We start from the raw sequence: 16488 nt of genomic DNA, 5'->3' as shown, positions 1-16488 counted from the left end.
GCCCTGTTTGAGTTCTTGTCCTGACTTCCTTCAATGATGAACAGTGATACGGATGTGTAAGCTAAACAAAACCTTTCCTTCCTCAAACTCCTTTTGATCATGGTATTACATTGCAGCAATAGTAACCCTAAGATAGTAAGTTTATGAATTAAAACTACAAACTGAAATGACAACCCAAGGAATGGAAAAACATATTTGTAAGTCATCTATATGGTACAGCTTTTGTGTTCAGAAAAAATAACTGATACAACTCAGGGGAAAAAAATCATCCCTAGTCATCAGGGAAATGCAAATTAAATACTGTGAGACACCAGCTCACCCCACGTAGATTGGCTATAATCAAAATATATGACAACAAATGTTGCAGAGGGTGTGGAGAAAGAGGAACACGTATTCCCTGCTGGTGAGTGTGAAAATTAGTACAGTCATTATATAGAGCTTGTGGAAGTTCCTCAAAATGTTAGAAATACCAGAGGACTCAGCTACTTCACTGGGCATATACCCAGAGATCCTGTACCCTACCATAGAGATATTGGCACCCCATGATTACTGCTGCTCTATTAAATATAGCAAGGAGATGGAACTAAAATAGATGTCCATCAACAAATGAATGCATAATGCAAGTCTAGTGCATATACCAAATGAAATATTATTCATCTCTAGAGAAAAATGAAATCACAAAATTTACAGGGAAGTAGATAGACTTAGAAAGTATACTGTTAAATGAGATCACCCAATCTCAAGGGAAAAACTGCATGTTCTTTCTTGTATGTGGATCCTAGCCTATATAATGTATGCATGTACATACGTAATTAAATATGCAGAGGTATGGTACAACCTATAGGAAGAGGAACATGAAAGGGTAATTTTACAGAAACAAAATACTCCCTACTGAGTTCACATACATGCTGTACTTATTTTGGATCCTGTGAATGCTCACTCAACATGGAACACAGTTTTGATGCAAAACAGGTCCTCAACAAGCAATATTCACATGAGACTCTTTGCTGCAACCTTACTGGGACCCCAAATGTGAAGTTACGTTTTTCATCTTTTAAATGTCCTTGTACAATGCAGTTCTTGTAAGTACTACCAACTTAGGGTGTATTATTCTTTAAATAAGAATTCGAGCTATAACAGTTATAGAGAGTGAAGGCTGTCCAAAGTATGCTTAAATCATCGTAACTTGGGAATTTTTGAAAATGCCAGGGAATGCCAACTAAATGGCTCTGAATCTCAAAGACTAACACACCAGGAATTATCAAAACTGAGTAGCTTGCAGGTTTTGGTTTGGTTTTCATTTTATGTTAAACGCTAAAATGTGTTATTGTTAGTGAATGAATGTACTTTACTTTGAAACGTAAAAGTTGAATAAAACTGTTTTATAGTGAGCAAAGGACTTGGATATTCCTGCCCTGAACAAGACATACAAAAATATCTAATAAACACATGGGAAAGGGGGATCAACATCATCAGTCTTCATGGAACTGCAGATCAAAATGGCAGTGAGTCTCACCTCAACTATTCTAGTCTCCAGCAAAAATCTACCTAGATCCTCAAAGGCAGCTGCACACTGGGACCTTCTTGGAAAACTAGTGCTCAGCTCCATTACAGCATTTGGAGCTTGGCTACCATCCTTGTAGCTGCCCAGACATGAGCTGCAGGTCTCCTCAGGAACAACAGGGGGCGACAAACCCCATAATCAACAGGGAAAACTCCTTGAGGAGTGAACCTATCTTGCAGCCTTGTTTCCATCCCAGTTCCAACAGACCTGGAGCTCCCTCACATAATCACTCCCTGTGTCACTGAGACCCCCATTCTGCAAGGTGACCTTATTAAGTCACCTCCCTTCTCTTATCATCCATGAGGGCAGACAAGGATATCATAGGGCAATAACCAAGGAGAACAAAGGCATCCCAGAAAGGTCAGGGAGGGCATGGGTAGACCTGAATCACATTCAGCCAGCACAGGAAGCTGGGCTCCCGGTGCCCTCCATAGGAAGCTGGAGCACATGGTACTCTTTCTAGGACACGCAGGTCACCTCATCCTGCACACCAGGATACAAAACCCTGAGATAGCATGTATCCATGATCAGACACCTGATAGGTGACACCAGTGAGGATAGATCTGGGTCCTCCTCAGTTATCACTCAGCTAGACGTTTTCCAGCCCCGTGGGGGGAAGACTGCCACTCCGTGCTGGGAATAAATCCCACCTTCCCTGAGCATTGAGATCACAGGGCAGACTGGGCTCTGCTGGGTTTTATGTCACAAGGAAATACACCCTTGGCCTTGGGGTGAGCTGCTGTTCTCTCAGGACACAGGACAATTCTCAGCCATGCAGCTCAAAGTATGTTCTAGAACACCTAACAACAAAGGAATAGAAGGGTGGGAGGCAGCACTCACAGAAGAACAGAGCAATGTACACACACAGACTCCACCCAATGAACAACTGACTCCAGGAGGTTCCCTCCTCTGGGAGGAGGCTCAGTTGTGGGAATAAAGCAGAGCAGACACCAGAGGGGCCCAGCTTGCCAGGAGCCTGAGAGACAAACCTCCTCTCCAGAGGAAGAGCCTAGCCCACAGCAGAGACTATGGAGCTCACCTCAGCCCCTCTCCACAAAGGACAGGTCTCCTGGAGAGGACTTCTGCTCACAGGTGAGGAGACATTGCTCAGGAGTAGAGAGTAGGAGAACTCAGAGACTAAATGAGGTCTTTAGGGAGAGGGAAAGAGCCTGAGAAGGTATGTCTGGCTTCTGCTGGAAGCCTGAGAGCAACAAGAAGCTCATGGTGGATGGGAATTGGTGTGGGGGAGGAAAAACTCAGTTGTTCCACATTGTAAGTATATCAGCACTGGCCACTGTATCCTGAAGACTGACATTCACACTTCTGTCAGGGTGACTCTCGAAGTAGAACTCAAACTAAGGTGAGTACACCACAGCCTCATTACATAGGACCCTGAGAAAACTGCAAATAAACCCCAGGCTCTGGGACACTCATTTACTCACAGGTATCTCAGCATGCTCTAGGCAGTGTGGTTTTAACCAAAATCAAACTTGTCCTCCTCCTACTACTGGGCAGGAAGACAGAGCAGCAAGGACATCTAGAAGGTTGGCCCAGGGGTTGACAAGCACTTCAGAAGAAACAGCAGGGAGGGAAAGGTCAGAAAATGAAGGCACAGAGTCTTTAGAGGAGGAGGTCAGACAAGACATGTCTACACTCACCAAAGATTCTGATTATGAGTAGAGTTCTGAGGGCAGTGAGGGGTGAGCTGTGTAGATACCTGAGAAGACAGTTCCATACAGTGGAAAGATTCAGGGGTACTGATGAATGGGGGTGATGCTGCTGACCTCGTCCCAACAGGACACACATACTAAGACTGAGAGTTGAAGACACTCACATTCCAAATTTCCTAATGCAAAGGTCCTAATATTGATAGATTTTTTTCTCTCTTCCCTCTTAGCCTTGCTTTTAACCTTCTGGAACTTTGCCACCACTGCAGAACTCACTGTGGAGGCAGTTCCACCACACGCTGGTGAAGGGGACCAAGTTCTTTTCCTTGCCCATAATGTGCCAGAGACACAGAGGTTTTTTAACTGGTTCAGGGGGAATCGACTTAATATGTCAAACAGCATTATACGATTGATAACACACAGAAGTAAAATAGAAAAAGGGCCTCTCTACAGCGAAAGAGAGACAATATACACCGATGGATCCTTACTCTTCAAGAATGTCACTAAGAAAGATGCAGGAGTCTATTTGCTAGTTGTGACTACAGAAGACCTTGATGAAAACAAAGCAACTCTCCAGTTATATGTACACGGTAGGTAATTCTCTGTAACCTCTGGGTCTAGGGTGGAGCTAATCCTACTACAAACATAGGGTGTGCCTCTGTGTTATGGTCCCCACATTGTGGTTCAAACATTCAGTAAAGGACACATATTAATGTGTGGGAAAAACAGCAAGAAATCAATTGAATCCATTCTTAGAGAAAAGGGGGTGAGGGAACTGAACCCAGTCATGTCACACTTTGCCTAGGGTCTTAGATGTTCATCATGAACATGGCCTTAAGAAAGACCCTTCAGGACTCAGGCAGGGCCTGGCTGAGGAAACTATGAGAGTCTCACAGAGAGATGACCCCTGATAGCTTTGCTCAAGAAACCCGTGCTATACTGGATCAGGAATCCTGGGAAGCTTGTAGACTGGATTGGAATTTGACCTCCTGTTGGAGTTGACAAGGGACAATACTGGATTGTAGACTGGGATCCTCCTGACAGTCAGCCTCTGAGAGCCATGTCTGAGGTCACCTGGGCATCTCCTCTTGAGACTCAGTGTGCTCAGCCTAGGCAGAAAGGTAGGAAAAGCAATCAGCTACCTATTCTGATGGTCTTCTAAGATCTCCCAGGAAGGCAAGAGCCCTGAAGAGATAGAGGAAAAAATGTATAAATGGCAGCTCCTTGCCCTCCTGGGGTCCAGTCAAGGGATTATTTCCTGCCGGCAAATCCTAACAGACACTGCTTGGTGGAAGATCAGGTTGTTGTTCACATTTAAGGTTAACTTGCAGGCATGGCAATGATCATTTACCATGTGTCCTATTACACGGAAATTGAGACAGGAAACACAGTCATTGAGTCAGGGTCAAATAGGCCTTCACTGGCACAAGCTATCTGTCCACAACCATATCTCCAGCCTCCCCACCATGGAGACCTACTAGGTGACCTTTAATCTTCTAGATCATTTCATAGACTCAGGGTTCTTATAGGGCTCCCAGATTCATGCAAATCAATATCAAATTCCTGACAAGAATAGCCCACCTGTGGCCCAGTCTGACCTAAATGTCAGGCAGATCCTGAGCTGTGTGAGATCTCTGACAGGCTGTCAGGTTTCTCAGGGAAGCTCAATGGGAAGACTAATCATAACCTATCTGTAGGACAGCCCTGAACAAAAAGGCTGGGAGGGCTCTGGTCTACAGCCAGCAGGGGAGGTCAGTGTGGCTGGAGGGACTCGAACCTTGTGTCTCAAGAGAGGCAATGGGTCAGTGAGGACCAGGAGATAAAATGAGGTCTCTGATTCCAAGTCTTGAGTCTGACCATCACCAAACACTGCAGTGTAACAGGAATCTTAAAAGTTCTTATTAATAAAAACAAACCCAGGGCCAGGTATTGGGATGAACGATGAATGATCAGAGAAACAGAACAAGTCACAGCCACCTCAACTTGCCGGTTCCTCAGCTGATCCTATTTCCTCAGACTGGATGCCTCTCAGCTGAACTGTGCTGCTCAAAAACCTAAAAGCTTAACCCCTCTATTTCCTCACACCTTATATACCTTTCTGCTTTCTGCCATCACTTCCTGGGACTAAAGGCGTGAGTCACCATGCCTGGCTGTTTCCAGTGTGGCTTTAAACTCACAGAGATCCAGATGGATCTCTGCCTCCCAAGTGGTAGGATTAAAGGTGTGTGTGCCCCCATTTTCCGGCCTCTATGTCTATCTAGTGGCTGTTCTGTTCTCTGACTCCAGATAAGTTTATTAGGGTGCACAATATTTTGGGGAACACAATATCACCACATTTCCCCTTTTTTGTCTAAAATTTTAAAAAATGCTTATAACTAATACAAGAAAAACTATATCCAATAAGTATATACAATATATACAGTCAAGAATTACATTAACGATGTCTAGTCCATTAACATTTGACAGATTCAGACAAAAAACTCCATTATATACATTAACAATGAACATTAACATTGGAAAAATTCAGACAAAAAATTTCATTACTTATCCTATTTAAAATAAGTAGTTCCCTTTAAAAAGTAGATTCAATAACTGACCTTTTTATCTTATATCCATATTCTCTTTTTTCTTTTCATAATAGATTCAATAGTCAACCTTTTGTCACTTTTATATCTCCCCCTTTTTCTTTTTAGAGTAGATTCAATGATCTACCCATTTATCCTATTATTTCTTTATCTTTTTATCTCAGAGTAGATTCAATGATCTTCCTCATATTCGTATTCTCTTTTTTCGTTTTCTTTTTTTTTAACAAAATCTCTGAATCTAATCTCCTTGTTCAGCTTTTTTTCTGACCATTAACAATTAACAACATGTAACCAACCATCATAAACAGTGACAATATCTATAACTCATTAAACAACCAAAAAAATTACCCACCCCACCACTTGGGAATATGAGCATCGTTTTCTTTAAATTACTTCCTGCTTCTTGGGAGTGAAGATGTCTTTAGGGAATCCTGAAAAGAAAATTTTGGATTAATTGTCAAGTCCTGAAATATTTAGCTGAATCATTTGTCCAATCTCTGCATAATGGGAAAGTGCAGGGCTTGTCTCAAGTCCTTGTTCAAGTAGTCTGTCAGGCTGGATCATCTCAGCTGGCCATCTCGAAATTGTCCTTAGTAGTTTGCAGTCTAAAGTCAATCTTTCCATGTTGTTAATAAGCTTAATGGCTTTACTATAGTCCTTGTGGAATCATCATTATGGGGGTCCCATCATTCTTTTGAAGATTTGAAGATTTCAGAGTTGCTGTTAGTCGTGGCCAGGGTTCCCTGCAGATTTTTTTTTGTGCCTCCTCTGTGATTTGGAGCAATCACAGTCTGATAAATGTATGTCATTCAGAACCATGAACGTTCTTCCCTAGAAGAGAAAATCTTCACAGCAATTTCTCCCCACCATTTGTCTTGCCAAACTTTTGCAAACTGAGCTTTGCTGATGCTTTCTTGTAACGTGATGGTCTGGGCAATTCTCTGACCAAGCATCGATAAACCCTTCATCCCAGGTAGCAGCATCACCGCAGTCACCAACATGATGAGAAGAAGCCAGCAACTTAGAGCAGCAGCTGCTGCCTCCATGGTCCTGCTGCCACTGTTTGTGGCTGGGCCCCAGCCAGCCGGAGCTTCTCCTTAGCAAACCTCCTAGGCTGGCCTCAAACTTGGGATCCTCCTGCCTCTGCCTCCTTCAGTAAATCCAACCACTGTGCACCACCACAACCAGCTATGTGTAGTTCAGGTCTGAGCTGGAGCCCACAAGGCCACAGGCAAGTAGCTTTTTCAAGAATTTGTACCCGACAAGTTGGGCATCAGATGTAGCATAAATCTTAGATGGTCTTATTAATAAAAACAAACCTGAAGCCAGGTATTGGGATAAACAATGGAAGATCAGAGAAGCAGAATAAGCCAAAGCCACCTCACGTTGCCAGTTCCTCAGCTGATGCTGTTTCCTCAGACTGGAGGTGTCTGAGTCCTTACCCAAATGGATCTCAGCTGAACTGCTGCTCAAAAGCCTGTAGCTTAACCAGGCTAGTTCCTAGTTTTCAAGCCTTATATACATTTCTGCTTTCTGCCATCACTTTCTGGGATTAAAGGCCTGAGTCACCATGCCTAGCTGTTTCCAGTGTGGCTTTAAACTCACAGAGATCCAGATGGATCTCTGCCTCCCAAGTGATAGGATTAAAGGTGTGAGTGTCACCATTTTCTGGCCTCTGTATCTAGTGGCTGTTCTGTTCTCTGACCTCAGATAAATTTATTAGGGTTCACAATATTTTGGGGAACACAATATCACCACACTGCAGCTCAGTTCACCTGAGCTCTGTGAGATCTCTGACAGGCTATCAGGTTTCTCAGGGAAGCTCAATGGGAAGACTAATCATAACTTATCTGTAGGAGAGCCCTGAACAGCAAAGGCTGGGAGGGCTCTGCTCTACACACAGCAGGGGAGGTCAGTTTGGCTGGAGGGACTTGAACCTTGTGTCTCAAGAGGGGCAATGGGTCAGTGAGGACCAGGAGATAAAATGAGGTCTCTCATTCTTGAGTCTGACCATCACCAAACACTGAAGCTCAGTTCTCTCATGAGAAAGTCCTTGCTTCTACCATATACAGCACAGGAGGCCCCATTATGTCAGAGCACTCAGCCACTCCATCTGCCTGTAATTTGCTTCCTGACTGATTCTTTAAGGATCTGGGTTGCCTGGGAGTTAAGAAAATATCTCTGGTTGTAAGAGGCTTTTAAAAGAATCAGAAGTACCACACAGAACCATTATCTCTCTGTGGTCAGCACAGCACCTGAACCCAAGCCCAACATCACAACCAACAATTCCAGTCCCATGGAGGGTGAGGACTCAGTAGCATTAATGTGTGAGCCTGAGACTCAGAATACAGCCTACCTGTGGAGGATAAATGGCCAAAGCCTCTCAGAAGAGGATAGGCTGAAGCTGTCTGAGGACAACAGGACTCTCTCTGTACTCAGTGTTGTGAGAACTGACACAGGACCCTATGAATGTGAACCTGGAACCCAGTGAGGGACTCCCATGTGACCCATTCTCTCTGAACATCACCTGTAAGTATTTTCTGTTCATCCTGGCCCCAACTGCCTAAATACAGAGGGCTAGATCTACCACACTCGGTCCCAGTCTCTTTGGGTTCATGACACAGACCTACCATACAGATACCTAGGCTGTCAGGGCATCCTGGCCCAGCCCAAGCACATGTAGACAGGCCCAACATTGAGCTTGAATGGGCTGCAGGGACTTCTCTTGCCTAGAGAGGTTGAGGGTGATGGAAACAGGGGACATGTCAGACTCAGGCTCAGTGTACACATGAGTGTGCAAAGGGGATGTTTGTGTGTTGTGCTTGAGATAGATCAGGCCTTGTGCATGCTGCATGAAAATTCTTCTACTAATCTGACCTCAGCTCTGGGTAGGACTTGCTCAACTGAGGTTTAAGCACAGCTCAAAGAGATACTATGTCCTTAAACAAACCATGATTTCCCCTTACCACTGTTGACATAACATGTCTTTTAATATGTTTTCTCCAGTGGTCCATTTATTCCAATCATATACCTCTCAAATATTCATTTCCATTCAAGAACAAACCTCAGCCTCTCCTGCCACACAGATGCTAACCCACCTGCACAGTACTCTTGGTTTGTCAATGGAGAGCTCCAGTCATCCTCCCAAGAGCACTTTATTCCCAACATCAATACTAATAATAGCAGATCTTATACCTGCCTAGTCTATAACTGTCACTGTCCTCAATAAGACCACAGTCAAGAACATTACAGTCCTTAGTAAGTGGATCTCTGAAATATCATCACCAGGTTTGGAGTGGAGTCCTTTGGCTTTCTGGGAAGATGCAGAAGCATTTAATTTCCAGTTCACGTCTATGGGAACAAGCAAAACTCAGTCTTCCCCCAAGCCTCCTGGTTCTCTGATTTCTGCCTGATATGGATGGAGCTTGCAATGTGAGAAGGAGGTTCTCCCAGTCTTGGAAATCCTTTGGTTGTAAGAGGGAGTGTCCATGGTTAGGAGAGCCTCAAGGTCAAGATTTCTTTCTGTGCCTAACACAAGCTTCCCTGTCCCCTCCATTTTTATTTTAAGACCTCCATGACCTACAAGGAACACCCAGGGCTTTCAACTGTGCTCACATTATTTTTCTCCAAATTGGAGGAGAAAATTCCCCACAGAATTTTTCCTCTGCTGCCAGGTCTACTCCTGTCTCATGGGTGGGGTGGCTGGCTCAGTTCTGACTCCATGGAATGGGAATAGTGGGTGGAGAAGGTGCCTGGGAGCCCTGTTCTGAGTCAGGGTGAACCATGTCACTGACAGTTGATGATGTTCTTTTGCTTACTCTTCAAGGTCCAAAAAACAAATGTCAGTTGAGTGTGGTGGCACACATCTTTGATGCCAGCACTGAGGAGGGAGAGGAAGGTAGATAGTGTGAGTTTGAGGCCAGCCTGGTCTACCTAGCAAGTTCCAAGCAAGCTAGGACTGTACAGTGAGACCCTGTCTCAAAAAAATCAGTACTGAGGATTGGAGTGGCAGGCTTTGGTCAGCACTGTGATTATTCACTTCTCTGTAGTATTTAATCCATATCCATGGGACATGAAATACATTTTTTCTACAAACAGAAATTTTTCAGTCAGGGATTTCTCCCAGTCCTAGGTCTAGCCTTTAACACCTTTAAGATTACATGGGCCATCTTAACCCCATGACAAATTATTTAATAAAAGACAAACAGAAGGCTATTTCATAAAAGAGGGACCTGACTGTTAACAGTTACCAAAAGTGTGAGCAAGAATTCCCACAAAAATCATTGGGAAATATATACCCCCAACCATGAGATTTCTGGACATGCAGGCTGAAGAGGCATGCAGTGTGGAATCTACACAAAAACCCTGAGTTAGGGTCACTGTGGGTGATCTTGGTAGGAGTAAGATTCAGCTCTCTCCTTACAGAACATATCTTGAACCCAAACATGTGATCTTGCAGAGGGCCACTTCATTCTATGGACCCTGTGAGCTGGATGAGATCTCTGAGGATGAAGGACTCTCAGCTGTTCCACTTCACTATTTATCCACAGATCCAGTGACTCTACCTTCCATCCAAGTCACCAACACCACAGTCAAAGACCTGACGTCTATATTCCTGACCTGCTTGTCAAATGACACGGGGATCTCCATCCATTGGCTCTTCAACTCTCAGCGTCTGAGAATCACAAATAGGATGATGCTGTCCCCAAACAACAGCACCCTCCAAATAGAGCCTGCCAGGAGTGAGAATTCAGGGGACTATCAGTGTGAGGTAGCCAAGGGATTCGTTAACAAGAGAAGTGACCGCATCACTCTGAACATAATAGGTGAGTGATCTCTGCTCCATTCTTACTCCATAGTGTTGGGGATGGGGACAGTTTCTTTATCAACAGAGTACAGAATGGGTCAAACTCACAAGGAGAAAAACATGGTTCAAGATACAAATACAGCCAGCTTGGTGATGGATGCATGTTAATCTCATGATAACACACCAAGCAAGGTGAGCACAGTGCTGCATGCCTTTAACCCCAGCACACCAGAGGCAGAGACAGTTGGATCTCTATGAGTTCCCAACCACCCTGGTCTTTGTAGGCAGTTTCAGGTTAGCCAGAGCTACGTAGTGAGACCCTGTCTCAAAAGAGTGAGAGCATGAAGCAAGAGGCATAGAAGTACAAGGCCACTCAACTGAATGTACCAGGCTCTGCTGACTCCCCATGGGTGACCTTGCCTTGGAGAAGGTGGAAATGGGGGGTCTTATGAGGAGGAAGCCTGGGGGGCAGGAGGAGGGAGGACAGGGTAATCTGTGGTTAGTATGTAAAAGGAATAGAAAAATCTCTTAGTTAAAAAAAAAGAAGAAGTACAAGGCCAGCTCAGATAACATTGTGAGACCGGGTCAATAATAACAACAATAGATGTCAATAGAGCAAATAGAAATGCAAAATGATTAAGAGTTTAGGGTCTGAGTCACACACATTCCACCCTCAGAATCTAGTAAAATATTCATGTTACTCTATATGTCCTTCCACACATTCAGATTATCTTTAGATTATTTTCTATATCTAATATGAATACTGTATAGACACTAGTCTTGTTTTGAGTACAGGACAGTGATAGGATGAAACAACACATTTTTCAATGTAGAGATACTTTTCCAAGTAGTTTGTTTCCAAGATTTCAATACACAAATATAAAATCCATAGATAGAAAGGACCTGTATTGAGTTTCTTACTACGTTTGCATATTTATTATTTTGTGTGGGTGTTCCACACCTAGTGTTTGGATGTCAGAGGACAATTTGTGGGAGCTAGTTCTCCATGGACAGGGGATTGAACTCAGGCGGGTGAGCAAGCCCATTATCTGCTAAGCCATTTCACTGGCCCACATATGTTTGTGCATTTTTTCTTTTTCTATTTTTTTCATTTTCTTTCTTAAGAAATTTTCTACTCACTCTACATATCACCCACAGATCCCAACTCCTCCCTTCTTCCCCTCCCAACCCACCCCATATCCCCACATCCCCCAAATCAAGTTCTCCCATGGGGAGTCAGCAGAGCCTGACACACTGAGCCTAGGCAGGTCCAAGCCTCTTCCCACTGTACCAAGGCTGCACAAGCATCATTCCACGGGCACTGCAACCCAAAAGCTTGCCCATGCACCAGGGATGGATCCCAATCCCCCTTCCCCGGGTGCCACCCAAACAGTTTGAGCCAAACGACTGTCTTCTGTATCCAGAGGGCCTAGTCCAGTCCCATGGGGGCTCCATAGTTATTAGTCTACAGTTCATGAGCCTCCAATAGTGTGGCCGGTCATCTCTTGTGCATTTTTTTTTTGTGGCAGTTGGGGGTAGGTACCGGGAGGCAGTACGGCAGGCACTCTTACCAACTGAGCCTTCTTGTTGGCCCATATATTGAGTTTCTTATCCTCATGCTCACATGTGCAGCATGGCCTCCTTGCACGAGATTCTTTTTTCTGATAACTGTTTATTTGTGGTGTAGTAGTAGTAGTAGTAGTAGTAGAAGTAGAAGTAGTAGTAGTAGTAGTAGTAGTAGTGTGTGTGTGTGTGTGTGTGTGTGTGTGTGTTTGATGTGTAACTATTAAGCTATCTCTCCAGTCCCATAAGCCAAATATACATGTGGGACTGGAGAGATAGCTCAATATTTAAGAGCCCTAGCTGCTCGTTCAAAGGACAGGCGTTCAATTCCCAGCACCCACATGACAGCTTATTACTGTCTGTAACTAAGTTCCAAGGAATTCAACACCCTCTTCTGTCCTCCTCAGGTACCAAACATGCAAGTTCTGCAGAGACATATAAGCAGCCAAAAGGCCCCTATAATGCATCTGGCATCATAACAAAGACACTATTGGAAGTACAATTTCAGGATGCTTTCATCCTGTCTCCTAAAAGTCTGATGACTTTCAGCTCTGATCCATTTTAGGTCTTTGATCCATTTAGAGTTGATTTTTATATGTTGTTAGGTGAAGGCTTAACTTCATTCTTTTACCTAGACATCCCATCTTCCCAACATCCCTTGTTTAACTGATTATTCCTCCATCCTTGAAGAATCTTAGGAGGCTGATCAAAACTCATCTGGTCACAGAGGGTCAGATGGACAGCAAGAATGCCTTCGAGGTTCGGTTACTCAATAGGACAACTCTGTTTCACACCTAGTAATTCAAAAGAGCCAGCAGAAATGAATGTTTGTAACAAACAGAAAAAGTGACAGATGAAATGGTGGATATGCCTACTACTCAGATCTGACACAATTATAATATATACGCAAAACTGTGCCCCATAAACACATATATTGATCGTATCAACTAATCTTTAATTTAATCATGGCCAGTGTGCATGAGCAATTCTGGACTTTCCGATTCTATTTCACTGATCTGTATGTCTGCCTTTATGTCAGCAGTAGACTATTTTGATTGTTGCAGCTTTGTACTAAAATTATGAAATCATGCAGGATGTCCTGCAATTTTATTCCTTTTTCTTTTTCAAGATACTTTTAAAGCCAGGTATGGTACTTGCCTCTAACCCCAGCTCTTGGGAGCAGAGACAGGTGGATCTCTGGGAGTTGGAGGCCAGCCTGATCTATATAGTGAGTTCCAGGACAGCTAGAATGGACTTTTCTATTTCTGTGCAAAATGCCACTGGGGTTTTGATCTGATGTGCATAGAACTGATAGGCTACATTCAGTGATATTGTCATCTATTAAAAAAAAATCTTTCAGACAAGCTGGCTCATGCCTATAATTCCAGCCACTCTAGAAGCTGAGGCAGGAGTAATAGACTACTGGCAATGGTCGAGAGAAAGCCCAAACTGACCTACTCTGGTGATAGGGTGGCCAAACACCCTAATTCTTATGCTAGAAACCTCATCCAATGACTGAGGAAATCAGATGCAGAGATCCATGACCAGGCCCTAGGTGGAGCTCCAGGAGTTCAATTGGCGACAAAGAGGAGGGTTTGTATGAGCGAGAATTGTTGAGACCAAGATTGGAAAAAGCACAGGGACAATTAGCCAAACGAATGGAAACACATGAACTATGAACCAATAGCTGAGGAGCCCCCAACTGGATCAGGCCCTCTGGATAAGTGAGACAGTTGATTAGCTTGATCTGTTTGGGAGGCATCCAAGCACTGGATCCAGGACCTGTCCTCAGTGCATGAGCTGGCTCTTTGGAACCTGGGGCTTATACAGGGACACTTGGCTCAGCCTGGGAGGAGGGGACTGGATCTGCCTGGACTGAATCTAAAAGACTGAACTCAGTCCCCAGGGGAGTCTTTGCCCTGGAGAAAATGGGAATGAAGGGTGGGCTGGGAGGAAGGCATGGGGGGCGAGGGGAAAAATAAGAGAATCCATGGCTGATATGTAAAATTAAATTATAAATTTTTTTTTAAAAAAGTGCCTACCACAACCATTCAGGCCAGCCTGGTTAATTTAGTGACATCCTGTTTCTAAATAAACATTAAAAGGCAGACCTTAGAATACAGCTCAATGGTAGAGCATTGCTTACCGTGGACAAAGCCCTGGGTTCAATCCCAGTACTGCAGAACAACAGTAATAATGAGATTAAGTCTTCCAATCCATCAAACCTAATGGCTGTCATTTCTTGTCTTCTTTCATCATCTCTTATTTGGAAATTTGTTGAGTGCAAGTCTTTTATCTCCTTGGTGGATTTAATTCTAAGTATTTTATTCTTTTTGGTGCTCTCATAAATAAATACTTTCTTCATTTCCTTTCCAATTGTTCACTGTTAAGGCTGGGACTGTTGCTCAGGGGCTAAACCCTTGCCAGGCATGCACAAGGCCCTAGGTTGAAGCTCCACAACTGCCAGGAAAAATGAAAATCTAATTGTTCATGGTCAAAATTAGTATACAGAAATACATCTCACTTGGGCATTTTCTTTTCATTAGCCAACAATTTTGCTAGTTTTACTCATTTAGTTCTGAGAACTTTCTGTACAATGTTAAGGATTTTCTATGAACAAGTTACTGTCATCTACAGATATATAATATATATATATATATATATATATATATATATATATATATATATATATATATCACCTCATAATTGGGCACCTTCATTTCATTGTCTAACCTAATGGCTGTGTGTAGCATTCCTAAGAGTCTCTTGAACAGAAGTGGTCACAGCAGCATCCTGTGTTCTTCCTGATCTTGGAGAGAAAGCTGTCAATCTCCCCATTTAATATGATGTTGGCTGTGGGTTTCCATGTGTGGCCTTTGTTATAGTAAGCTGGACTTCTATCATGTTTCAGTGTTTTTATCATCAACATTTGTGAAATTTTGTCAATTTTTTGTTGATTCAATCTTATTGGTTATACTGCTATTCGATTTTGTTTCTTTCACATCTCTAAAGAATTCAGGTTTGTAGGAATTTGTCCATTGCATCTAGGCCACTAAACAGTTAGCATATAACTACTGAGTACTCTTGAAATTCTTCATAATCTTGAGAATGGATGGTGAGGCCTCAAATTTTAGTAATATCCATCTCCATTTTTCAATGTTAATCTTGGAAATGGTTGCTAATGTTGTTAATCATTTTTGAAGAGCCAACTTTTGGTGCATCCACTTTCTTAGCAGTTACTCTAGTCTCTGTTTTGTTTATCTTCATTCTCATCTTTAGTTTTCTCCTTCTTCTAGTTTGGGAGAACTTTTAGGGGGGCAAGGGTCTCATTATATAATCCAGACTTGCCTCAAATCCACAATCTTCCTGCCTCAGCCTCTGATTCTATGATGCTAGGTTATATCACATCCTTTACCTGCCTCATAGTAGTTTTTAAAGACTTAATATAATAATCAAGTAACCTTTTTTTGGCAAAATACCACACAAACAGGAAGAAAAAATTTTTAGCAGCAATTATTCCTACCACTAGTGTTAGCCTTGAAGCCAGGTAGCCAGGTCTATCTCTGATTAACCATACAGATTTAAGTAATTTTTGAAAACCACTTTAAGCTCCAGTTTTTCATCATCTGAATGAAAATAATTTCTATATGACAGACTCATCATATAAATGAAGCCAGATACAAATACAGGGCCAGCCACATCATAAATACCATACCACCGGGTCAACATTAGCATTATAATCACTGTTGAGCAGAGTAGTGAGGTTTGAGCCCCAAATATTCACAACAAGGAGTAAAGAGTTGAGGACGATGTTGATACTTAACGGATGCTGGGAGACACATGGTATCCAAAAAGTGAAATCACTGTAACATGGCTACTAAGTAAAAATGGGAGAGAGAAAAAGACGGGGGGGGGGGGTAATTTCAAACCTGGTAATTCAATAGTTTTCATCCTCTAGGATGTGTCCATGATGAGCTTAGACAAGCAAGGTATTAGTGGAGGGATATACTTGTGAAGGTGAGCCTGAGATGACCCTCAGGACACATGCAGATATGATCGCTGTGGAGAAAGAGAGTGGGGCATGTCTTAGATTGCAGTGCAGTTCCAACAGAGTTTCTGCAAGGTCGAGGCTGAGTTCCCCACAGTCACCAAGCAGAGGGGAATGGGGTCTTACAGAGTCTGCCTTGCTTTCCTAAACCACGGTCTCTGCAGAGGAGCTGGTACATTGAGAGTCAATAGCCTGGACCTTCTGTCACTTAGATCACAACCATAAGAGACCACTTCTTCATGGTTGCCAAAACT

At 43.2% G+C, this 16488-nt stretch overlaps 1 protein-coding gene across 1 annotated transcript in view; it reads left to right on the top strand.

Annotated features, from left to right (window-relative positions):
- Positions 1 to 8281: 8281 nt before the first annotated feature.
- Positions 8282 to 16488, top strand: part of LOC131895276 (carcinoembryonic antigen-related cell adhesion molecule 1-like) — a 54322-nt gene continuing 46115 nt past the window's right edge. Inside the window, exons 1-2 of the mRNA XM_059245745.1 lie at positions 8282 to 8345; positions 10367 to 10642. Of these exons, the coding sequence (XP_059101728.1) occupies positions 8282 to 8345; positions 10367 to 10642 (340 nt within the window). The remainder of the gene's footprint in view (positions 8346 to 10366; positions 10643 to 16488) is intronic.

Source organism: Peromyscus eremicus, chromosome 1 (genome assembly GCF_949786415.1).
Source record: "Peromyscus eremicus chromosome 1, PerEre_H2_v1, whole genome shotgun sequence".
NCBI classification, from domain to species: Eukaryota; Metazoa; Chordata; class Mammalia; order Rodentia; family Cricetidae; genus Peromyscus; species Peromyscus eremicus.
Note: the sequence above shows the minus strand (reverse complement) of the source record. Positions and strands in the feature narration are given on the sequence as shown.